This window comes from Cyprinus carpio, chromosome B7 (genome assembly GCF_018340385.1).
Source record: "Cyprinus carpio isolate SPL01 chromosome B7, ASM1834038v1, whole genome shotgun sequence".
NCBI classification, from domain to species: Eukaryota; Metazoa; Chordata; class Actinopteri; order Cypriniformes; family Cyprinidae; genus Cyprinus; species Cyprinus carpio.
This window is the reverse complement of record NC_056603.1, coordinates 42,812,966-42,840,646: the sequence shown is the minus strand read 5'-3', so window position 1 is coordinate 42,840,646 and position 27,681 is coordinate 42,812,966. Positions and strand designations below refer to the sequence as shown.

The following is a 27,681-nucleotide window of genomic DNA, read 5'->3' as shown; positions in this document are numbered from 1 at the left end:
GGCTGTGCGATTAGAAGACAAAGCACCTCCTCACAGCAATGAAATCCTCCACAGAAAACACTCCACGCCGCTCTGAAGATGAATGGATGTGAATCCACCCTTCCCCTCAATTATTGAAATATTCCCTGAATATTTAAGCGGATAACGTACCTGTGTGAGAAAGAAAGTGAATTATAGAAAACATTTCTGCCACAGCTCATCACAGACTGACGGATCTATCACCGCTTCTGACACGATAGCCAGACTTAAGTGAACAAACAGAAATGAAAGGCTGTCAAAACTGGAATAGATTCTGTGATTAGAAATCATTTCTGATGGTGGTCTCCAGAGTTTGGTCACAGGTGTGTGTGTGTGTGTGTGTGTGTGTGTGTGTGTGTGTGTGTGTGTGTGTGTGTGTGTGTGTGTGTGTGTGTGTGTGTGTGTGTGTGTGGCAGATACCCAGCGTTGTCTGCAGGCCGTGGAGAGGTTACAGTCTCGCTTGAAAGAAAAGGGAGCAGATGTTCCTGCTGAGGAGAAGCTGAATCTTCTGAAGGCGGTCCTGCAGAGTCCTCTGTTTCACCAGATCCTCGCGCTGCAGAAATCAGTGCAGCATCTGAAGGAGCATGTAAGAACAAAACACAACACTGGAAAAAATAGTTCTATTTTGTTAGGCGAACAACACACCATTTCAAACAGAGAGAAAAAGAATAATATGATTTATTTACCCTTTTACAGTTGGCGGTACCCATTGACTTCCATAGTAAAAAAAAAAAAAAAAAAAAAAACTATGGAAGTCAGTGGGTATCAGTAACTGCTTTGGGTGAACTATCCCTTAACACGATGACAACATGCAACATGCATGAGGTCATGTGACAAAAATGTAGCATATTACTGATTAAAATGTGTATTACATCCACTATTGTTCAAAAGTTTGGGGTCATTACTAAATTAAATGACAGTAAACACATTTATAATGTTTCAGAAGATATCTATTTCTGTTCTTTTGAACATTTTGAATGTTGAAAGTATCATTAAGCAGCAAATCAGCATCTTAGAATGATTTCTGAAGGATCATGTGACACTGAAGACTGAAATAATGATGCTGAAAATTCAGCATTCCATCAGAGAAATAAATTAGATTTTTCAATATATTCACATAGACAGAAGTTATTTGAAATGGCAAATATATTTACAATTTTTTGTGCATTTACTGTACTTTTGATCAAATAAATACAGCCTTGGTGAGCAGAAGAATCTTACCAAGAAAATCTTACCGATTCAAAAACTCTGAACAGCAGTAAATGCTTAGAAATGTAAAACTGATATTCATTACTGGCGTACATAAGCAATATATATATATATACATATATAGTGAGCTGTATATATAGCACAGTATGCTGCCTTGTGTCTTCGGTCATTTCAGACATGCTGTAGTCACAGCTAATCTTAAGATTTGTGTCTCAGTTAATTATTCAATGATTTGTTTTGACAGTCTGCTTTGAATCTTTGCTGCCCTGATCTAAACTGATTGAGATTATGTGATTATTCGAATTACAAACAATGCAAATACTGGAAAATATTCATAAGTAAGGCACAGCCTAATTATTTAGGGAGAAGCTTCACTGGTTGGGCAGATTTGGGGGTTTTGAGCTCTGTGTGTTAATGGAGAGTTTGGCACCAGCAGCCGTTCGGTCTGAAGTATGCGAGTTATGCTGGAACAGAGGAATGGAGATTATCAAATCCCTAGCGGCCTTCCCTCTCGCTCTCTTCACTCACAAACTTATGAACCGCAGAGCAGAACGCTGTTAACAGCCTGTGTGGGATAATGAAACCATCTATTGTCAGTCTAAAAGTTATGGACTTGGATAGAACAGAGCTGATGACCCTTGTGAAAAAGAAGTGCACTTAACTGTATAGAATGTGCACTTGTAATGTTCTTCAAATCTTAAGTGTATTTTTATAAAACTGTACTTGCAGATAATATATCAATGAAATAAAAGCCACTTAAGTGACTTAAAGAGAGACACTTTCATGATTGTTTCTGAACACACTTAAGTACACTAAGTAACCTTTGTAATAATGCCAAATGAAGTGTTTTACTTTAAAATTGTATTATGTACTTATTTTGATGTGTTGAATAACATGTACAGTACTTGATCGTAATTTTAACTTTAGTGTTTTTGATATTTGATTTAGTATTGTTTTTATATATTATTTACAGTTAATATATTTTAAATCTACTAAATTGCAGCTTCATCAAATGTGTAATTACAGTTATATTTAAATACATGACATACAATTAATACTAGGAATAACATTAAAGTATATTTTATTTGATCATAAATGCTTGTCTGTACATTCAGCCATAATTTAACCAAATAACTTATTATTAAGTCCTACTTAAGTGGGCCAAAACCACATTAAAGTTCAGCTAATTGCATTTTCATATACATTTAAATAATCAAACTTATTTGGGGACCAGTTCTCACTATTATCTAACTATTAACTATGAATTATGCCTCAATAAGTTCCTAATTTGCTGCTTATTAATAGTTAGTAAGATAGTTGTTACGTTTAGGGTAGAAAGGGATTTAAAATATGGTCATGCAGAATAAGCCATTAATATGTGCTTTATAAGTACTAATAAATAGCCAGTATTCTAGTAATATGCATGCTAATTATCAACTGGTTAATAGTGAGAATTGGTCCCTAAACTAAAGTGCTACATTTTATTTAATTACAGTTAACATGCAGTGACGTGTCTTAAACATTACATTCAGTTCACGCTTAAGAATATACTTATTTTTGTAATAAATGCTATTTTTAACAAGTGTACTGCTTTTTCACAAGGGGAGACACAAACAAGAAGTAAATTTTTCTATGCAGTTTCTAATAAGAAGTTTGTTACTTAGGCAAAAGTAAACATCGCGATTGCCTTAGCAAACACCTTTAATAACCTGAGAAGAGTTTCTTTCCGTCCACACTAACCTGCAGGGTTGTTTATGCCAACTGCTGGTCTGGCTTTGTCTGTGTTGCTATAGTTACCAGAACGCAGAGAGAGAGAGAGAGAGAGAGAGAGAGAGAGAGACATGAGTTCATGTGTGAAGTGGAGCAGAAGTAATTTCTGAAATGTGGACGAGCCAAACTGGAGGCCTAATCCTCTTACACGGGAAGACTAACAAATACACGCTCTCGCAGAGCTGACATAGTTTCGAGCGCATTCAAAGCTTGTGCACGATCAGCAAGCAAGCCGGGAGTCTGCAGGGCACTTAATCTGAAGTGCCTCTGGGAGACATTTATGAACATTAATGTTTACTGCACAGTCTGAAGAGTGGCTGTTCGTGTGCAGAAGAGCCACATAAAACCTGCAGAACCTGACATAGTTCGTTAAAGGGAAAGTTCACACAAAAATTACAATTCTGTCATCATTTACTCTCCGTGGTGTCGTCCCAAACCTGTATGAGTTTCTTTTGTCTGTTAACCATAAAAAAGACATTTTGAGGAATGCTGGTAACCAAACAGTTGACGGTAGCCATTGACTTCCATAGTATGGCATAGGGATGCACAGTATTGGATTTTTGCCAACAACCGATATGCCGATATTTTTCAACTCATTTTGGCTGATAGCCGATACCAATATATTTCCTTTTGTTTGGAAACAACAGCAAGTCTCTCCTGTGCAGGGATTATAAACAAATCATTTTGAATTTTGGTTAGTTTTTAAAAAAAAAAAAAAAACTTATTTGTTAGAATTAAATATACAATTAATGAAGTTCTTTTGTAATGAGAGTACACTGAAAGCTGAAAATATCTCTAAATCAATCATTTTCTCAAACAAAAGCAGTAGTAACCTTAATATTTCATTTGAAGCTCTAAGATTTGTAATTGGTCAAAGCAAAAGAGTTGTAAAAATTCTGTAATTCTTTAATAATAATAATAATTATTATTATTATTATTTCTATATATATATATATATATATATATATATATATATATATATATATATATGTGTGTGTGTGTGTGTGTGTATATATATATAATATATATATATATATAATTACACATTAATGAATGAATCTGTATCCACCTTATTCTTCCTGTAAAAATGGGCATGGCCATTTGTAAATTTTATGGGTCTAGCTTCCGGTCTCATCTGCATCCAGCTATTTTTAACTGTACAAAACCACTCAATACTGCAAATTGGTGTGTTTTACCATATTATTTTAGTGTATTATCTTAATTATGAACACACTGATTTGTAGTGCCAACAGTTTTACCGTTTACTGCACATTGTTATTCTTCTCGTTATTTCCCTATAGTGGCTAATGAACTGGAAGTCTCACTTCTGCTTACTTCCATGTTCAGGAATAAAGTGGATATCAAATTATTTAATTTACAAGTGTCATGTTTGTGATTTTTATTCTTGTAAGCTATAGCATCTGACCTTTAAATCAAAGCATATTCATGATTTTATGACATTGATTGCTGCTTTATTAATTAGAATTAAAATCTGAATCACAATCTTAATGGTATTTCTGTATGCTACTTTCATTTTATTACAAGTAAGCCAACAGCGCCCCCTAAGTAAATATATCACCACACTACTGACTTGATGTTATCACTATGACACCTTGAGCACATGTGAGCTATTCATTTTATCGGCAAGGCATATCGGCATAACTTTTCATATCGGGCCGATGCAGCTGTTTAAATTTTAAGCCATTATCAGTCAATTCCAATATCGTTCCGATAATATCGTGCATCCCTAGTATGGCATAAATACTATTGATGTGAATGGGTACCGTGAACTTCTTTTTACCACAAAATGGGTGGATAAATAATAAATGACAGAGTTCTCATTTTTGGCTGAACTGTTCCTTTAATAAGTCACCAACACATGAGATGTTAATGTGGAATAGGCTCACAAACACTGATATAACAGCAAGGACAGAGCTGTAAATCACTGGAGTGCAGATTGGTGAAACCGAGCTGGAAAGACAATGGTTTAATAAGCAATTAAATTCAAACAAACAGCAAATGTTTTAAGGAAATGACTTAACACATTGCAATGTGAAGTGCTTGTTATTTTTCTCACAGAGAGATGCTTTTTAGGGGCACATTTTGTCATGGTAATTGATGTGAAATGGTTTGTACTTCATCAGGAGTGTGCGCTCGAGTCTGGGAGGGAAATAAAAAGTTAATTAAACAGCTCCTGAATGTAATGAAAAACATGTGTGCGCAGATGGCTGGGAGGACAAATTATCACCAGAAATTATCAAAACAAATGAGTTTTCCACGCTCTTTCAGGGGTGTTTATATTTTTAGATGCTCAGTGAAAGAAGCTGAATGCTTGGAACACACAAAGCATGGAGTAATTTGGGCTGTTTTTCTGTCACTCTTTCTCTCAGACTCCATATATTAACCCTGATCTGAAGGGCAGCGATGAGGGATTCTCAGCTCAGCTCAATGGACAACCTTCACCTGAAGAGTACAAACACATCATCCGCTCCATGGCTCAGGTAACACATCCATCCCTCCATACATCCATACATCCATCCATCCATACATCTATCTATCTATCTATCTATCTATCTGTCTGTCTATCTATCTATCTATCTATCTATCATCTATATATAAAACTACATCCATACATCTCTAACTCTCCCTACCTTCAACCACACACCCACACAACACAATAACCATCATTCTATTGTTCCATCCATCCATTGTTCTATTGTTCCATCCACCTATCCATCCATCATTCGATCTATTATTCTGTTGTTCTATTCATGCATCCATCGTTCTATTGTTCCATCCATCATTCAGTCTATCATTCTATTGTTCCCTCCATCCATCTTTCTGTTGTTCCATCCATCCATCTTTCGATCTATCATTCTATTGTTCCATCCATCCATCCATTCATCCATCGTTCGACCTATCATTCTATTGTTCCATCCATCCATCGTTCGATCTATCATTCTGTTGTTCCATCCATCCATCATTTTATTGTTCCATCCATCGATCGTTCGATCTATCATTCTGTTGTTCCATCCATCCATCGTTCGATCTATCGTTCTGTTGTTCCATCCATCCATCGTTCGATCTATCGTTCTGTTGTTCCATCCATCCATCATTCGATCTATCGTTCTGTTGTTCCATCCATCCATCGTTCGATCTATCATTCTGTTGTTCCATCCATCCATTGTTCGATCTATCGTTCTATTGTTCCATCCATCCATCGTTCGATCTATCATTCTGTTGTTCCATCCATCCATCGTTCAATCTATCGTTCTGTGTGTTCCATCCATCCATCGTTTGATCTATCATTCTGTTGTTCCATCCATCCATCGTTCGATCTATCATTCTGTTGTTCCATCCATCCATCGTTCGATCCATCATTCTGTTGTTCCATCCATCCATCGTTCAATCTATCGTTCTGTTGTTCCATCCATCCATCGTTTGATCTATCATTCTGTTGTTCCATCCATCCATCGTTCGATCTATCGTTCTGTTGTTCCATCCATCCATCATTCGATCTATCGTTCTGTTGTTCCATCCATCCATCGTTCGATCTATCATTCTGTTGTTCCATCCATCCATTGTTCGATCTATCGTTCTATTGTTCCATCCATCCATCGTTCGATCTATCATTCTGTTGTTCCATCCATCCATCGTTCAATCTATCGTTCTGTTGTTCCATCCATCCATCGTTTGATCTATCATTCTGTTGTTCCATCCATCCATCGTTCGATCTATCGTTCTATTGTTCCATCCATCCATCGTTCGATCTATCATTCTGTTGTTCCATCCATCCATCGTTCAATCTATCGTTCTGTTGTTCCATCCATCCATCGTTCAATCTATCGTTCTGTTGTTCCATCCATCCATCGTTCGATCTATCGTTCTGTTGTTCCATCCATCCATCATTCGATCTATCGTTCTGTTGTTCCATCCATTGTTCGATCTATCGTTCTATTGTTCCATCCATCCATCGTTTGATCTATCATTCTGTTGTTCCATCCATCCATCGTTCGATCTATCATTCTGTTCGATCTCGTTCGATCCATCATGTTTGTTCCATCCATCCATCGTTCGATCCATCATTCTGTTGTTCCATCCATCCATCGTTTGATCTATCATTCTATTGTTCCATCCATCCATCGTTCGATCTATCATCTATCAGCCAATTCAGTTATATTCTTTATATTATGTATATTTTAATGTTAAAAAGATAAAATAGAGATGAAGATATTCTTCAGTGGCATTTCTTCTTGTTTTCCCCCCTCTCGATATGGCATGTTGGGCCAAATCAAAGGGCATCAGGGGCCAACTTTGTCCCACCGGCCCTTGTTTGGGCATCTCTGATCTAGATCATTTAAATCTTTGCTAAACAATATTTAACTCTCATATGGCTCTTAAATAGTCAATAAGAAACCACAAATTTAGTCATTCACTTTCTGAGCACAAACCCAAACAGCTGCTGTGATTATGTGACTGTATGTGATGTTGTGTGTGTGTGTGTGTAGGGTCGGTACGTGACTCAAATCGAGCTGCTGAAGCCGGTATCAGGCGGTTTGGGCTTCAGTGTTGTTGGCTTGTGTAGTGAGAACCGTGGAGAACTCGGCATCTTCATTCAGGAGATACAGGCTGGAAGTGTGGCATACAGGTCAGAATACACACACACACACACAATTGTTTTACTGTATTAGTGAGGACATTGCATAGCCTTCCACTGATTTTCTGTCAGGTTAATGATATTTTATACCCCCTAAACCTACCCCAGGAACTTTTGAAGAACACTAGATTTACATAAGATAAGTATTTTTATCTATTGGGGGCCCAGTCAAATGTCTCACTAGAGGGTTGTCAAAGTGTTTCACCATATAAGTGAGGACATTTGGCCCTCACAAGTATAGTTAATGACGTAAACACACACACTCACTCATCCAGTCAGATGATCAGTGATTTGTACACACAACTCCTCCAGTTCATTCCCATTTTAAAAATAAAGATTACTCATATTTTAAAGATCTGCTGCAATTCTCATTTCTTCTTTTTTAATCACAAATGTGTCACCAGTTCATGTCACGTCAGCATTTCCCAGCTCACAGTCACTGCTGAAGCTAGTTTGCTGACATGTTAGTGCATTTTATCAGTTTGGTGTCTCTTTGTGAGAGCAAATTTCTGCATGCTCGTTATGTGCTCCATACAATCATAGATATATCTTACATTGTGCTACAAAAACAGTATTGCATAATCATTCTTAGTTCAGCTATTAGGTCATCATTCACATTATAATTTATTTATTTTTGGTCATTTTGCCCTTTCCTTGTGAAAAAGAATTACACTTTAGAGTACTTTTAAAAAGAGCAATTATTAGGAAAATATACTTATATGAATACACTTAAATGTGAACCGATCAGAATCACTTAAGTGTGAATACACTTAAGTGTGAACCAATTGTAATGTTTTCAGAAACTTATTTGCATGTTAATTGCAAACAAATTAAAATAGTACTCTACAGGCTTTAGAATGTTAGTCAACACATCAAAATAAGTGTACTTTACAGCAAGACAAACTATTAAAACATAATGATTTAAAATGAACTTTAAAGTAAAACAAAAATAATTTGCACATAATGCACATTTTAAAAGTGTACTTAAGTCTGTTCAGAAACAGTCATGAAAATGTCTCTCTTTAAGTCAGTTAAGTGGCCTTTTATTTCATTGATATTAGACATGCCCAGTCAGAAGTTTCTGAACAGTAAGACTTTTAATGTGTTTTTTTTTTTAAAGAATTCTCTTCTGTTCACCCAGCCTGCATTTATTTGATCCAAAATACAGCAAAAGTACTATTGTGAAATATGTTTTACTAAAATAAATGCTTTCTATTTGAATATACTTTAAAATGTAAGTTGTGACCCTGGACCACAAAACCAGTCATAAGGGTCAATTTTTCGAATAAATAAGCTTTCCATTGATGTATGGTTTGTTAGGATAGGACAGTATTTAGCCGAGATACAACTATTTGAAAATCTGGAATCTGAGGGTGCAACAAAATCAAAATATTGAGAAAATACCATTTAAAGTTTTTAGCAATGCATATTACTAATCAAAAAGTAAGTTTTTATATATTTACAGTAGGAAATTTACAAAATATTTTCAATGAACATGATTTTTGCTTGATATCCTAATGATTTTTGGCATAAAAGAACAATGGATAATTTTGACCCATACAATGTATTGTTGGCTATTGCTACAAATATACCTCAGTGACTTAAGACTGCTTTTGTGCTCCAGGGTCACATATATTCCTGAAAGTAAAAGTGAAGTGATGTGTGGCTGATTTGCTGTTCAAGAAACATTATTTTATTATTATTATTGTCAATATTTATACAGTTGAGTAATTTTTTTTTCTGGATTCTTTAATGAATAAAAAGATTCAAATATCAGCATTTATTTGAAATAAAAAGTTTTATTAAGTTAAACACTATACCATTCAAAAGTATATATATATATATATATATATATATATATATATATATATATATATATATAATATATATATATATATATATATATATATATATATTTTGTTGTTTACTGTTCAAAGACTTTTGACTGAAAGTGTATTATCTGCAAGTGCAGTTTTTTTTACAAGCTTGAAACTCATCAAATTCATTGCCCTGTAGTGATTGTGAGTTGATCTCAGAACAGAATTGGTTGTTAAAAACATATGTTTCTCTATTCTAGTGATGGAAAGCTAAAGGAGGGAGATCAGATACTGGCGATCAATGGTCAGCTGTTGGATCAAAGCGTCAGTCACCAGCAGGCCATCGTTCTCCTGCAGCGAGCGTCGGACTGCGTGAGCCTCACTGTCGCCCGTGGGCCTGTCCCGCAGCTCTCCAGCCCCGTGGTGTCCAGGACTCCCAGTGCTGCCAGCACACTTTCAGCTCACTCCAGTGCGGTGAGACACAACACACACACACACACACACACACACACACACACACACACACACACACACACACACACACACACACACACACACTCGCACACATTCACACATATAAACTATTGCACATATAAACACCCATATAGTCACATGTACGAGTGTTTGATAAGGCAAGGGTCACTATTACTACTAATCAAACTTATGGCATTTTCACCTAAGTTTCACATAATTTTTGAGCATTTGTTTCAGAACTTGGTGATTTTTTTTTTTTTTTTTTTTCCATTTAGTTTGGTTCATTTAGGCATATATGAACATACACTACAGGTCAAAAGCTTTTAATAATTGCTAATTTATTTGATCCTAAATACAGTAAACACAGTGAAATATTATTACCATCTAAAATAGCTGTTTTCTAAGTGAATATATTGTAAAATGTAATTTATTTCTGTGATGCGCAGCTGAATTTTCAGCATCATTACTCCAGTCTTCAGTGTCACATGATCTTCAGAAATCATTCTAAGATGCTGATTTGCTGCTCAAGAAATGAATTTGTCTATATTTCAGAATTCTTTGATGAATATAAAGTTCAAAATAACAGCATTTATTTCTAAACAGAAATCAGATTATTAATGTGTCGGATTATAAATGTCTTTACTGTCACTTTTGGCCAGTTTAATGCATTAGTGCTAAATAAAACTATTAATTTCTTTCTTTCTTTTTTCTCCCTCAACGCTGTTGAATCGTAATGTATCACAAGTTTCCACAAAAATATTGGGCAGCTGTTTTCAACATTGATAATAATCAGAAATGTTTCCTGGGCAGCAAATCATCATATTAGAATGATTTCTGAAGATCATGTGACACTGAAGACTGGAGTGATGATGCTGAAAATACATATTTGATCACAGAAATAAATTACATATAAACATATGTTCATGTAGAAAACAGTTATTTTAAACTGTAATAATATTTCACAATTTTTCTGTTTTTACTGCATTTTTAATCAAATAAATCCAGGCTTGATGAGCAGTAGAGACTTATTTTAAAAACCTTCACAATAAAAATAATCGGTCCAACCCAGCAGTGTCTGCTTCTATTCGTGGTAAATAAGAGAAACATTCTATTACATTTTTTGGAAGGTTACACCACTTGAATGACAAAAGTTGTGTTGAAAGTGGTATAAAAGTTGTGTTTCATGTGAAATCCCTGCTGCGCTTAGTGGGGAGCGAGACATAACAGAGATGTGACACAGCCCCTTTATAAAAGGATACGACCCCCTGCAGTTCTCCTTTTGGGATCGGAGATCTTGCAGTTTGTTTGAACTTCAAAGTTATTTTGTCTAACATCTGTGAACAGGATAAAGCACTCAGAGTTGTTAAGAGTAAAAAGCAATAATAGTCTGTATTTAAAAAGTTGTCTGTATTGAGTTGAGATTTGTGGTGCCCCATCCTGCTCTCTCTGGAAAAAAAAAAAAAAAAAGAAAACAAAATGTGCAAAAATTTTACTAATAAGGCCCCAAGCATACCTAGCTATTATTTAACCACCACAGAGTAATGGGACTTCAAACTGTCAAGCTGTTTCGAACTCCAAAATAACTTTTTTTTTTACCTGATTTTGTTGTAACGCAAGTTTGTTTTTCTGACATCTATATATTTACTAGTGATGCACCAAAATGGAAATTGTGGGCCGAAACCAAAAAATCAGGATGCACTTGGCCGATAAGCGAAGCAGAAAAAAGAGGTGCTACAGGGATCTATCATGCCACAGTTAAGAGTGTCAAACCCACATCTACTGTGTGTATTTTGGGGTAAAACTCACAGAATTTGAAAGCTGAGACTTTGTTTCCTATTAACAGTAACAAAGCATTATTGAATGGTAGGTTCTACAGATCATTTTAAGTTATGTTCATGGATCAACAGAAAAAGCACAAATGAAAAAAGATCGATCTTGATATTTAAGAATCAATATCAGAAACTGATATGGTTATTCCAGCACTGTGTTTACCTATTGTAGTATATCCATGTTTTGTGCACGAAATAGACACTGACAGTCTGAAAACACTGATTTGATCAATGATTTCATCCCTACGAAATTATTTTTTGAGGTTTTAATGGCTGCACTAAATGACCACTGAGACTGGCTCTGTGTTGTACATTTTACAATTCAGACTACATTGAATAGCACCATCAACTAGCATGGAAACACGGGAGGTGATCTGTAGTGCCTGTGTGATACCTGATAGTGTTCATTCGCGTCCGCTGGTGTGTCATTCCATCAGGAGCGTAACTGTGTCCTAAAGGAGTCTCTCTCACAGATGTCTTTGCAGCAAAAATGCAGTCGTCTGCCTTCATGTGGGTGAGTTGCCTTCAGGACACTATTGATATTGCTCATCCACTGGCTTAGACGATCAGGAACCATGAATTAGGACTTGAGTGATGAATACATACAGTCAACTGACTGGCGTTTTATGGTCACCTGAACAACATGTATTATTGTGAGATGTTTTCCAAAGAGGGAGAACAGGGGTCATACTCTTATAGGGCTGGCTGCGTCACATCTCTTTTGTTAGTCTTGTATTTTGATCCCAGCTAACAAGGAACATTCTCAGAACATTAGCAACAAATGTTCCTCCAGCAATGTTAATAGAACGTTCATTTTTAAATATTACTACTTGTTTCGGAATGTTCAGAGAACATTCAAAAGTAACATTCTCATAATGTTGCAAAAAGGTAAAACAGAATGTTCCCCTAATGTTTGAAGCATTTTAAAAGCAACTGCGTGTTTTGAATGTTCAAGGGAGTGTTCAGTAATAATGTTTTCATAACTTAATGGGAACTTTAGCAAAATGAAAAAAGCGTATTTTGTAAGCTGGTTGCGTGCAGCAGCAACATCCACTGGATTTATGGCAATCTGATGGTTTTAACATGCTTTTTAAACTGTTTTTTATCATCACAATGGCCTGTCTGATTTGTCACTGACCCCCTTTATTGCGTGCTTGTGCCATTATAGACCCACTGGACTCATGTGGAGACGATCGAGCTGGTGAACGATGGAACCGGTTTGGGCTTCGGGATTGTTGGTGGTAAAACCACAGGCGTTATCGTCAAAACCATTCTGCCTGGAGGCATCGCTGACCAGGTAAAATAGTTTAGCAATATCACACAAGCAACTGCTGTTACATTTTAGATACAATATTGTCAAAATTATTATTATTATTATTTTTTTTCTCAATTTCAATAGTTCCAAACAAAGCCAGCACCAGAAATGTTGTGCGTCTATGAGCAAAACACAACACTGTTTTGTTACTGAATGAATCCACATTTTTTTAAACAGAGTGGGCGAATGATTCAGCGACTCATTCATAAAGACTCATTTCTGAATGAATCAGCAATTTGAATGAATGAACGCTGATTGTCTTATAACCCTGTGAGGGGTCCAGTGAATTCAGCCCAGGAATAAAAGCATTGAAGAATGTCATAAAATCTGTTATGAAAAATACAGAAGTTCACCGTCTTTCTCACTGGTTCTAGGATGGTCGCTTGCGAAGTGGGGATCACGTCCTGCGGATCGGTGATACGGACCTATTTGGTCTGAGCAGTGAGCAGGTTGCTCAAGTTTTGAAACAATGTGGAAACAGAGTCCGACTCCTCATCAGCCGCGGGACGGCGGATGATGCTACGCCCGCTCCTGTCACCCTGCCGACCGTCACTGAGCAACAGGTTCAGCTGCACATGTGCCACATTGCTGTATACTACATACTGTATTTTGCTCTTTTGAGATTGACTGCATTGACTGATAATCATGCTGTCTTAAATGAACAGTTCACCCAAAAATGAAAATGTGCTGAAAATGTACACCCTCAGGTCATCCAAGATGTAGATGAGTTTGTTTCTTCATCAGATTTGGAGAAATGTAGCATTGCATCAGTTGCTCACCAATGGATGCTCTGCGGTGAATGGGTGCTGTCAAGCTTATTTATTTAGCTTTCAGATGAAAGATTTTCAAAAAATGTACCCTTATGACTGGTTTTGTGGTCCAGGGTCACATATGTATGAGCAATATCACACTCGTAGACATGAGATATGGCTGTATATCGGCACCGTTGGTAATCACAGTGTGCCGATATACAGCCATATCTCACGGCTATGAGTGTGATATTGCGGTTATACAACAGATTGATGGCACGAGTGTGTAAATACATAAGAAACAACAATGGAGTGTCTATAAAAGCACTCTTTTGTGCAGAACTACTCCCTTCCGCCATGGATTCTCATAAAAGCAGTATATTGTTGCCATCTAACGGTGGAACAATGTAACTAAAATCACCATCATGAACACACACACTGTTTCCCAATACTAAACACTACTATTATTTGTATAAAATATTATTTGTTGAATAATAATATTTAATAAACAACAATAACAGCCATCATATTAGTTGCTAGGCAATTCAGTCAATTGTACAGTGGCAGCGCTCTGATATACAGCATTTAAGTTACATAACATATTACGTGATGAGATTTTGCCCTCAACCAAAAGCAAAGTTGCTTTGGAACAAATAATAGATTAATGAAAGTGAAAGTGACATCCCATACTAAGAATTTGTCCTCTGCATTTAACCCATCTAAGTGTACACACACAGGGGAAGTCGTGGCCTACTGGTTAGAGAATTTGACTCCTAACCCTAGGGTTGTGGGATTGAGTCTCGGGCCGGCAAAACCACGACTGAGGTGCCCTTGATCAAGGTACTGAACCCCCAACTGGTCCCTGGGCGCCACACCAAAAATGGCTGCACACTGCTCTGGGTGTGTGTTTACAGTGTGTGTGTGTGTGTGTGTGTGTGTGTGTGTGTGTGTGTTCACTGCTGTGTGTGCGCACTTTGGATGGGTTAAATGCAGAGCACGAATTCTGAGTATGGGTCACTGGCAGTGTGTGACTTTCACTTTCAGTAGTGAACCCATACACACACCCAGAGCAGTGGGCAGCCAATTGGGCTTCGGTGCCTTGCTCAAGGGTCTCACCTCAGTTGTGGTATTGAAGATGGAGGGAGCGCTGGTTATTCACTCCCCCCACCTAAAATTCCTGCTGGACCTGAGACTTGAACCTGTGACCTTTGGGTTTCAAGTCCGACTATCCATTAGGCCACGACTGCCCCAAAGACTGCCAATTATATTTACCCAAAACAAGTTATATCTCATGTTTAATCACTATAAAGACATCAGAGCCAGTGGTAAAGTCCAGAAGATCTGGCCGAGGCGAGGCGCTCTCTCCGCGGGTTCATGAGCGTAGAATGGCCGCTGACGCCCTGGAGCTCACATCTCTGAAAATGCACAAAAAAAACTCCAAAAACATCACATCCTCACCAAAAAAACACACAAAACAACACTAAACAACTACATCCTCACCTAAAAACTTTTAAAACTACATTCCGTGACACAAAAACAGTATTATTTTTAAAATTATAGTGGATTCGGGCATCCGCCATGACACCCGCTGTGAGAAATACGGCAAGCGGAGTGATACAAGCAGTAAAATATTTGGAGTTACGATATCACTTGAATATCACACTCTTATCAGCCAATCAGATTCGAGGACCAGAAAGAACTGTTGTATCAGTAAGGATATCATATTAATTTCTTTCTTCTTTTTTTTTAGAATAGCAAAATTAAGTGAATATAAGAGTGAATTTCCATTCATTTATCTACTTTTGGTTTGAATGGATGTTGGCATTTTTGCCATGTCTTCTTATGCACCAATTCAAAATGAAAAGTGGCAATTCATTAGGAAATATTGCAGGTGTTTCTTAATATCGCCTTTCTCTAATAACATTAAATGTCTTCTTGAGAATATTGTTTTAATTACTAATCGTCCACAATATCACTTTTCATTCTGTTAGTCTTTTCTCTGTAACTAACGAAAGCCTGAGGCCAGTGCGACAAACCCATTAAGCTAGGAATAATAATTACAAGGGAATGTTTTCTTACCCTAATGAGTTTGTTGCAACTGGCTGCTGATCTTTAAAGACATCATCCTGCAGGAAGAGACGGTTTTTGGTAGAAAAACAACAGCACTTGAGAATTAGCAATAGATATGATGAATTATGTTTTGTGTTATTAGTTTGTTTCAAACCATATTTAAAAAGATGGTAATGTTAATGATCTTTTTATTGGTATTAATCTGTGTTTGTGTCTGCTGTCAGGGTCTTGAGGAAGAGGAGCAGGAACAGGATGCTTTCGATGTGAGCTTGATGAAGAACGCTCAGGGTTTAGGCATCACCATCGCGGGGTATGTGGGGGACAAAACTTCAGGTGAGCTGTATATCAGACAGTAAATTATATTAATAAGCAGATCTGATGTGCAGACTGATCAGACTAATGGTTGTTATAAGTGCTGTCAAACAATTAAGTGCAATTAATCGCATCCAAAAGAAAAGTTTTTGTTTACATAATATATGTGTGTGTACTGTGTATATTTATTATGCATATATAAATACACACACATGCAGTATATATTTTGAAACTATTTACATGTATTTACATGTATATATTTATATAATATATATAAAATATATATTTAATATACAAATATAAAATTTTTCTTAAATATATACATGCATGTGTGTGTATTTATATATAGATAATAAATATACACAGTACGCATACATATATTATGTAAACGAAAACTTTTATTTTGGATGGGATTAATCCCGATTAATCATTTGACAGCACTAGTTATTATATAGTTTTATTAATGGAATTTCTGAAGGCAAGCATCACTATAATTATTCCTCATGCCCAATCCTAAGTCTTAAACTTCAGCATTTAATGTTTGTGCTGGACATGAAGGATACCTCAGATGTGGCTTGTTGAATATTCATTTAGTTTTATGATTTTCTGCATATCGATGTGACACAAAATCTGTCTGAAAGGTGTGTTGTCTAAATAAAGTTTGCTTTATTTTAGTGTACAGTGAAAAAGAGTACTTATTAGAGAGATAATATTTTAAACTAGACAAAAAATCATCAAGACACAATTAGTTTGCTTGAGAAAGCCTAGCTAGAAAGTTTGAAATAGTTGTAAAAGCTTGAAGTTTGAAAGTTTAAATAGATAGATAGATAGATAACATATTTTAGCATTATTAGCTTGTTGCTAGCACATTGTTAGCATGATTAGCATATTGTTATCATGTTGATTACATGTTGTTAGCATTATTAGCATTTTAGTGATGTTTCTAACATGATTAGCATTGCTAACCTATTTTAACATGATTAACAGGTTTCTAACATGTTGTTAGCTTGTTGCTAGCATGATTAGCATTTTTAACATTATATTAGCATGTTTTCTAACATGGTTAGCATATTGCTATAAGGTTGCTAGCATGTTTATAACATTAGCATGTTGCAACCCTGATTAGCATTTTGTTAACATGATTAACGTTTCCAGCATGTTGCTAGCTTGCTGATAGCATGATTAGCATGTTGTTGGCATGATTAGCATTGTTAGCATATTGTTAGCTGAATTTTAACACGATTAGCATGTTTAGAATGTTTCTCACGATTAGAATGTTGTTAGCATGAACATAATTAGAATGTTTTAGCACAATTTAACATGTTTTAACATGATTTTACATATTGCTAGAATGTTTTAGCATGATTTAGTACGTTTAACATAAATAATATATAATATAAATAATGTTTCTGTCCCTGACAGACACAGGCTTGATGTTTACTCTTTCTCTTTCTCACTCTGGGCAGATTCCATCTGAAAAGCATATTCACATTCTAGAGTGCCTTATTTTAGGCAGCGTTTAACCTTTGCTGACTGTAATTTCCAATTGCAGAGCCCTCTGGGATATTTGTGAAGAGCATTTCGAGGGACAGCGCAGTGGAGCAAGACGGCCGAATTCATGTTGGAGATCAGATCATAGCTGTGAGTTATTTCACAAAGAACGTGTCAGATGAAAATCTTGTTTATGCATGTTTTGTGCTTATCAAAATCAAAGGTGTCTGCTGACAGGTGAAAGTGTTTCTGTTATTGTGCATGTGTAGTATATGTTATTGGATCTGCACAATAACAGTAAGAGAAGAGAAATATAAGAAATTAAATGTATTGTTAAAATTATATATCACAAAGTGGTTATTTTTTATCTGGACTTCAACAAAACAAGTCAGATAATGTGATCTCTACTGATTTCAGTTTCGTTGATGTTTTCCCCATCAACTCACTTATCATTTGCATAAAGTTAAACTTTTCTGAGTCATTTTTGCAACATATCAATTGACTATATCAAACATTTATTTTTATTGGCCTTTTTCTATTTCATTTTGGATTGATATTAAAATGGACGTGATTAAAAAAAAAAAAAAAACTCAAAATTTTGAATCTTATGACATTTTTTTCCCCATCTCCCCCACATTTTTCTGAAGACAAAAAAAAACCTAACCCTAACCCCCCAATTTAAAAAATTACAAATCCCACAATTCACAATCCCAAAAATCACTCCAAAAACCATAAAACATAACAACAAACAAATAAAAAAATAAAAAACATAAAAAAAAAATCATCAAAAAAATGTTTGTAACTGCCCAAATATTATAGTCTTTTTTTTATTATAATATGCGCACTTTATATTTTGGTTGTTGTTATTATTAAAAAACGTGACATAACAAAAAAATCATCAAACTGAATGACATCCCGAATGTTCCTGAAAATCCTCCCATATACAGTATATACAGTGTATATATTGATCTGTCAGACTTGGATGGTCAAGGGTCGTATATGATCTCAGCATGTGAGTGAAGTGTGTATTGAAGGCGTGTGTGTGTGTGTGCAGGTAGACAGTGTGAACATCCAGGGTTACACTAACCAGCAGGCCGTGGAGGTCCTGAGACACACGGGTCAGACTGTAAACCTGAAGCTCATCCGACGCGGCTTTAAATTGGAGGACGCATGTCCGTCAATCATACCTGTCACCATGGAGACCACACCCACCCTCAGCGCATCAAGCAACTCAACAATGGAGCGAACGAAGCTCCGGGTGTGTGCTCATGGATGGTGTGTGTGTGGGTGTGTACACTGCTAACTTTGGATGGGTTAACGAGCATGAATTCTGAGTATGGGTCACCATACTTGGCTGTATGTCACATCACTTTCACTTTTTCACTTTCAAACGCACACAGTAATCTGAATGAAGCTGCCTACATCAGTCGCTCACGTCTGCTTAAACACTCCATGAATGCAGAAAGACATTGGCTTGTCTAATTTAAGTAGCTAATAGTAAGGATGTACAATGAAATCTACACCGCAGTGTGGCCTAGTGTGATTATTGAACTGCAAAAGGCTGCAGTTTAATGAAATGACTATATAATCTGCATGAGCCGTGTGCTTCAGTGTGAATCAGAGCGGCCTTGAACCTGTGAACCTTCTTCATGAATTTTTGTGAGGTTTACAGCACAGTTTTATAGTGAGACGTGTGTTGAAAATGATTGGCAACTACACACAGAAACTTAAAAGTCTTCCTTCAGTTTTTCACCAAAGCAAAAGCTCAGAGATATTTGATGTGAAAGTAAAGAAACTGAGACAAAAATGTGCAACCGGTAAGCGCAATGCAAAAAAAGTGATGTGAAAACCTAACCCACACTATATTGACTGGATATTTTGTACATATTTATAAAAAAAAATAGTTTGTTCTCAGAACTCCTACACTGGTCTCCATATGGATGTTTAGAATTATGAACACTGATACAATAATATATAAAGATACTGCTTAAGATCCTATATAAAATATATTCACATTTCATTTGTTATTTAATCTCAGTATAACACTAATTTTTATTAGTTTTTTTATATTTCTATTTAGCTTTATTTTAATTTATTTTTTAGTATTTTTAATGCTTAAAGTGAACTGAATTTATTTCAGTTAGTTGCAAAGGCAACATTTATTTTACATTTAATATTTACATTTAATTTAATTTATTTTAATTAAAGGGGTGCTATTATGCTTTTTCAATCACAACACAGACTGGTGCAGCTAACCAATCACAACACAGACTGGTGCAGCTAACCAATCACAGCACAGACTGGTGCAGCTAACATTTAACCAGCAAGGCAGCTAACCAATCACAAACAAAAACTTTGATGCAGGAACTATTTGAGCCGTTCATGCCAGACTGGGCAGAGAGGTGTTGTAATAATGTAAAATATGTGAAAAATATATGTTTTTCGAACAACCTAGTGTGAGAGCCTGTTCTAGTACACCCCCAAAACAAAATCAAGACCTTGTAAAAGAGCATAATAGGACCCCTTTAACAAAAATGATTTTTAATATGTTTAGTTTTGGTTAACAATAATAACACTGCGTGAAACATTAGGCATCATTCCACAATTAAAATGGTTTCTAACAGTTTTCTACACAGTCACATGACCTCATCACATTTCTCCACATTTGAGTGGTGTTCAGTTATCAACCTGGAACTAGTTAAAACAGTTATTTTGCATTCATTTTTGTGGGATTATGTGAAATAATAACTTTGGCAGTCTGCAAAAGAGAGATCTGAAAAATCAATATTCCTTACTGTCTTGTGTTCTGCATTTTTGACAAAATCCAAGGGTCTTTTTTAAATCTTATCCTGAAGACAGAGAGAATACTTGAAGATATTACAACAGAAATGTTAAGCCAGAGCTGAGATCTAGCTTTAGTTTGGTAGATCCTTTGTGTGTATTTGTCAGCTGCCACACCATATTTAGAGTCAAAATCTCACTCATCCTTTCCTCACAGTCCCATGAAGCCTGTTATTATATGAAGAGAGACTCGCACATCACTGATGCCCCTTGTGTTTTTCTGTCTAGATGAGAGAGTGTTCCTCACTCCAGAGGAGTCTGTCACCGCTTCGCCCATCAGAGCTCCAGAAAGACCCAACGGTGAGAGACGTTTGCCATTTCACCGCTGATATCAGCGAATCGACTCGCAGAGAGCGGCGGGTAATGCTGTCATGTCTCTCTCAGGTCCTGTGAAGCTGAGCTCTGAGGAGGAACACCAGCTAATGCAGAAGTGGCAGAATGAACTCTGCGTCTGCAGCGAAGTCATTGTGAGTAACTCCTTTACACTTCATCTTCTAATTAGAAGAACATTTAGTCACCAAGTATGCTGTTAAAAAAAATTTAAACATTTAAAAAAAGAAAATACTTAAAATTCCGTTAATATTTTTTTTTTCAACCAAATTTTTTATTTTTTTTATTCTTTTTTTATTGTGTAGTTTGGCATTTCTATGTTATTATTTGTGAAATTTGCTAGCAGTTTGAGTGAAAAGTATTTTCACTAAAACCCAGTAAATCCGAAACAAATAAATAAATAAATATTAGCTTAGAATTAACTTAGAAATTGCTGAAATTGCTTGAAGAAACAGCCAGTAACACATTTATTTAAATGTTTTGTTTTAATAATTATAAAAAAAAGAATTGCTGAAATAATAATCTAATAATACTGAAATAATAATAATAATAATTTACTTGCAATAATTCCAAATTGTAAGTAAAACAGAATATTGGAGTACATTTTACAAGAAAATCATTTTCAGTCTTTCTACTTAAAAAATTAATGTAAAATATTTTTTTACAATGTTCGGTTTTTTAATGATTTGAAAAAAAAAGAAAAACAATGATTCATACTTTCTAATTGTGTCTCTGTAATCACCTTTTCATAAATAATGTTGTTGGGTTTGTCCACTATGCAGATTTTTCTCTATTTTTAATTAACTTGGTAATTATGTGTATAATTTGTGATTCGTTTGCTGTCCCCAATATTGGTGTCAAACCAAAAACTTTAGAGAGTTTTCCAAAAATATGTATTTTTTGTTATTATGTAAATGAGAAGTGACAGGGTCTTATTTCTGCCATGGCAGTTCAAAGATCAAAAATGTGACTGATTGTTATATGTAGATTTTTATTATGTGTGCTTAACTGGCCAGCCCAATCTAATTCAGAAATCTAATTCATTTATTTCTCTTTTTGTAGATTCAGAGTTAAATCTCTGAATCTGGAGGTACTTGTGTCACTTGTTTAGGGGGTTCCCTGGGGTTTCCCAAGTTTGTTGATTGTCTGGAAGTTCAGACGTCTTGGGAAGCCAATGGTTGGCTGTTGGCTGAAGATGTGGAGTTGTGGGCTAGTTGAAGTTTTGAGGCCGTCACAGACTCAAAGTGAACTCGGCGACACGGCATTGCGGCAAAACTTAACTAAGAACACAAAACTCTCAACAGAAAAGTAAATAAACTGAGAAAAAGAAAAAGAATAAGAGTGTGACAAGACTAGATGGCATTTCTCCTCATGGTTTTAGAGGAGCTGCTGGCATGCAAGCCAAAGCAGTGGTAAAAAGCATGACTAAAAGCATAAAGCAAAAAGTGATGACCAAAAGCAAAAAGCGGCGGCAAAAAGCCGACAAGAGAAAAAGCATAATTTGATGGTGTCCTAAGTATTTAAACCGGGAAGTTGGACACATCCCAAATGATGTCTTGACCAATTAGACATTGTCTTAGCTCGGGTTGTTGCTATATTTCTTCCACAAAAAAATAAATAAATAATTTATATCATCACACACACATCCCAAAAATTCCCGCTCTTGCAGAGTATAATTTGGAAATGATTTCTATAACCAGAATAAAATATACTGTATTTGACAAAGTATCGATTGGTAGAAATGTTTCAAGCATGAATTTTCTAACTCATACATACCCAACATGAATATAATCCTATAAACTATTCAATAGTTATTCAAAATACATACACAATAAGTTATTAGGGCATGATAGTCAAATGTGTGGGTTACATACATGATATAGAGTTATGCCTAGAAGTGAAAGTTGCTCATAAGTCCTTTTAGCATCATTTTGGTGCATATATACATGTAAAGGCAGTCTCTCTGTCATTCTGTGAATGTGAGGGTGTGTTCTGTGAGAAGCAGAGGTCAAAAAGTGACTAGAGAGAATCTCAGTTTGGTTCCTGTCTCCTAGGTGGAGGGAAGTCAATCCAAAGAAAGTCTTTATCTCGTGATTACTATCATAGATTTACATCTGATGGTCATGCAGTGCATTTCTTTGACCATCAATCTTGGTTACTTGCCCCCCCAAAAAACATCTCCTTCCTGAGTCAGGATTATCAATAAGTGTTCTTTTGTGTTAATGTTGCAAGCTGTTCAAACTGGAGTTGGTTGGTTAGGCTTGCTTCAGACTGGCTGGCACTGGGATCTGGACAGATTTATGATTTATGTTGTCTTGGGCCTATTTGTGGAATTTGGCTCTTTGGGTTGTTCAACACCAATCTGATCAAATCTTTAATTGTCAGATTCATTCTGATACCCTTCAACTTTAATTGTAATATTAAATAACGCCAAGCGAATGAGGGATTTGTAAAGTCTGTGATGTTGTGATTTTGTGTTAATGTGTATTCAGGTGGCTCAAGTGGAGAAGTTCAGTGAGAACAGCGGTTTAGGGATCAGTCTGGATTTGTGTGCCGGTCATCACATCCTCTGCTCAGTGCTTCCTGAGGGACCTGTTGGGCGATCAGGAAAAATCTGTAGTGGAGACGAACTACTAGAGGTAAAACACATCCATCAGAAACAACCCACCACCAACATACTGGAATTTGGTCCAATTTGGCAATAAAACTCATTCTAAAACTGATTCTGATAAGAATTCTCTTCTGCTCACCAAGGCTGCATTTATTTGATCAAAAATACAGTAGAAACAGTTCTGTCATGAAATATTATTATATATTTAAAATAGCTGTTTTCTAGATCCTTCAAAAATCATTCTGTAATTTATTTCTGTGATCAAAGCTGAATTTTCAGCATCATTACTCCAATCTTCAGTGTCACATGATCCTTAAAAAATAATAATAATATGCTGATTTGCTGCTCAAGAAACATTTCTGATGATTATCAATGATGAAAACAGATTCATATATTTATAAGTTTGTTTGCGTTTGTTCAGGTGAACGGCATTCCCCTCAGAGGTGAGACTCATAAAGAGGTTGTTGACATTCTGAAAGAACTTCCTGTTTCTGTGACCATGGTCTGCTGTAGACCCGCCCCTCTAATGACTGACACCCAAACTGACCGACCACAGCCAGAGGATGTGGCCATTGATTCCATAGTTCAGGTACATTAAATTGTTCACTAAATATCAAATCATGTTTAGATTTAATATGTGTGATTAAATATGTAGTTTAATGTACAGTCAGACTTTTATTAATCTGAATTTATCCATACCAATAAAATTAAAATAGAGTAAAATGTAAAGATTGTTGTATAATTGCTCTAAGTTTAGGTTCTTTAATACAAGTACTAATAATATTAATTATTATGTTATCATATAGTTATCAATAGACCACATGGAGTATTTATAGACATTTAATAATCAGTGGTTGAAATACCTACTATAGAAATCTCTATTATATTTAAGTTTTAGAAATTAAATAATAATAAATAATTAAATAGTAATTAATGAAATACTTTTATTCATTAAATTATAAGAAATGTATTAAATTATTTAATTACATTATTTATAAATCAAATAATTTACAAACAAAAATAACATTCATTTAAATAACTAATGCTGAAAGAACACTTAATTTCCCCAAATGTTAAAATGTAGCCCATATTCTTCATCTAAGTAATGTCTTTACAGATGTAACAAGTAGTTTTTCCTGTAAATAAAATCACTGAGTATTTGAATTGTTGTTAATCAAATCAGATGTAATTTATTGAATCAAAACTCACTTACTAGTGAAAGAAATTGACCCGCTGTCTGACCAACCTAAATCCGTTTTATAATAATTTGTTTGCAATGATAAAGTTCTTGTTTTCCATGAGCATGTTAAACGAGCCTGAGCGGTTCAGTCAGACTTTCCTTTGTTGGGATTATATCAGATTACAGTGCACCATTATAATCTCTGAACATCTCGAGTCACTTTCAGAGGACAGACCTTCATGCTCAAATGCATGACATGGGTAAGATATCAATAAAAGCTGTACATTTTGCATCCACCCTGTTACACATGCTAAAGTAAGGTAATGTCTTACGCTTCTGAACAATTATTAGGGATTTTATTAGAATGAATAGCTTTGTTCATCTCACTTGTGTAGGTGCCAGGTGAGTTTGAGGATTTCCTGGTCTATGGCGAATCAGAGGACAGCCTGAAAGATCATGTGACTGAAGAGCCCACCGGAGCGCCGTTAGCGATGTGGGAAACAGAGATACAGGACATTGAACTAGAGAAAGGAGAGAGCGGACTGGGCTTCAGCATTCTGGATTATCAGGTGGGAAAGTGGAAGGAGCTTTCTAAATTTAGACCATCACATAAGAATTGGAGAAGCACTTTATTTTTACACATCAAATACAAAGCAATAACTCATGAGTTTGAAATTGGATTTTGAGTCTTTTTTTATGATTAAAAGAACTGGTTTATGAAAGTCACCTGTTTGTATATAAGACTACACTAGTTGAGCTGTATGTTTGTTGTTGTGTGCAAAAATAGAGGATAATGCAATATTAACATGTTATCTGTTTATTGTCTGTATATTATATTGTGGTGGCCATTTTCTTGTGAAAAAGAAGTGTGCTTAATTGTATTGAATGTGTACTTTTAGTGTTCTTAAATATTTAAAATTAATTAAATGGGAGTTATTAGGGCCCGAGCACCAGTGGAACGAGGACCCTCTTGAAATTGCTCTGTTTATTTTTATTTGACATGTAGTTGCAAATTAATGGGAGTTATTTGACATGTAGTTGCAAATTAATGCAAGTTTGTTAACAGTTGCAAATTAACGTGAGTTTGTTGACATGTAGTTGCAAATTAACTCAAGTTAGTCAACATGTAGTTGCAAACTAATTAGTTAGATGAAATGTAGTTGCAAATGAATGGGAATTAGCTGACATGTAGTTGCAAATTAATGGGGGTTAGCTCACATGTAGTTGCAAATTAATGTGAGTTCCCTATCAGGCAGTCACGATCGACGTTACATCAGTGACTGACGAATTGGGGATTTCGCCAGAGAGCCCAATCACATTCAAGTGTCAACAAATCAAGCCAAGCTTTGCATTGCGCACCTCGCCCCGCAGCACGGGTATATGAGGAAAGTGCGTGCAGTCGCACATTCAGCTACAGAGCCGAGCCTTTCTGCTTGACCGATCATCAAGCAAGAGTGTCTACTAGACAGCGTTCATCAGAGTGTTGGTATTACGGTGCGTCAGCAGAGGTTTGCCGGTCAAGTGCTGCTGCTTTTCCATGTTGGACGGCGTGCTGCAGCTCTTCAAACTGAGCTTGGCACTGGAGATGAAGACTCGGCTGCGTTACCTCCATCAGGGAAGGTGGCGTTGCACAAGTCAGATCCAGAGCTGACTGCTGTGCTTTCCTGGGCCGCTGAGAGTGTCAGGTTGCAATGGAAACCCCCTTTATCTCCCAAGCGCTCCAGGCTGGATGATTGGTTCCTGGGGGAGCCGCACGCCCATCCCCGGCACTAGATCTTAGAAGGCACCTTTTTCTTCTGGCTAAGGAGTATGTGGAGATCCCCCCAGTCGAGCATGCTATTGCAATGCAGCTTTGCCCGCAGAGTGCCACAGCCTGGCGGGGTAATCCGTGACTCCCGTCCAGGGTTTGTAAATTCTCGTCTGCACTAACAGCCAAGGCTTACAGAGCTGCTGGACAGGCCGCCTCCGTCCTGCATGCCATGGCCCTCCTGCAAGTCAGATGTTGAAGCAGCTGCACGAGGGTAGTTCTGACCCAGGGGTGATGCAGGAACTGCGCACTGCGATGAACCTTGCCCTACAGGTGGGGAAAGTCACTGCGTGGTCCCTGGGTCAGACGATGTCCACCTTTTTGGTCCAGGAACGCCACCTTTGGCTTAACCTGGCGAATATGAGGGAGTGTGACAAGTACTGCTTCTTGGATTTCCCAATCTTCCAGGCTGGCCTCTTTGGCAACGCGGTGGAGAGCTTTGCCCAGCAGTTCTCTGCCGCACAGAAGCAGATGGAGGACATTAAGCACATCCTGCTCCAGCAGCCCACAGTTGTCGTCACCCCGCTGCCGGCTGCAGCCCCTCACACCCTTCCGCTACCTACTGTGGAGCTCGCAGCAGGAAAACAGTGCAGCCTGTCTCTGCCCCTGCCAGGCCCATAAAGCGTCAGAACAGGCTGCGTTCCTGAGATGGGTGATCCGGAAATCTTCAGGAGGTGGTGAGCGTACAGCTCCTTCCCCGGAGGGCCGGGTGGAGAATCCGTTGTTCCCTTTTTGTTGTGTTCCATCACAGGCTCCACAGCCAGTGGTACCCAAACATTCAGCAAAAGAGCAGTTTCCTGTTTCTCCGGGTTCCAAGAGACCAAGGATGTCGGTGTACGAGACACAGCCTCAACACTCCCATCCCCCTCTCCTACAGCAGGGTCCGGTTCAAGGACGCAATGCCTCCTCACGAGCCTCTTGTCCAGGTGTGTGTCACACCACACACTCAGACCAGCCCTCCACGGGCTCCAATTCAGGATGTTGATGCAGAAACCCATCATTCATTCCACACCACCACACGATTGCATTGATCGAACCGAACTAAACAAACCATAATTTAAATCCTTGATTTTCCCTCGACACAGACCATTTCTCTGCTTCGTGTTCGAGGGGCGAGCATATCAGTACAAAGTCCTCCCATTCAGACTGTCCCTGTCGCCTCGTGTCTTCACCAAAGTCATGGAGGCAGCCCTCATTCCTC

At 36.9% G+C, this 27,681-nt stretch overlaps 1 protein-coding gene across 1 annotated transcript in view; it reads left to right on the top strand.

Annotated features, from left to right (window-relative positions):
• The window catches only part of LOC109046239 (multiple PDZ domain protein), a 78,243-nt gene that overhangs the window by 5,704 nt on the left and 44,858 nt on the right, over positions 1–27,681 (top strand). The window contains 14 exon segments of the mRNA XM_042728777.1: positions 435–604; positions 5,388–5,498; positions 7,506–7,645; positions 9,732–9,945; positions 12,943–13,071; positions 13,464–13,652; positions 16,133–16,241; positions 17,773–17,861; positions 18,766–18,973; positions 20,781–20,852; positions 20,937–21,019; positions 23,375–23,521; positions 23,915–24,082; positions 25,069–25,242. Coding sequence (XP_042584711.1) covers positions 435–604; positions 5,388–5,498; positions 7,506–7,645; positions 9,732–9,945; positions 12,943–13,071; positions 13,464–13,652; positions 16,133–16,241; positions 17,773–17,861; positions 18,766–18,973; positions 20,781–20,852; positions 20,937–21,019; positions 23,375–23,521; positions 23,915–24,082; positions 25,069–25,242 — 2,003 coding nt within the window.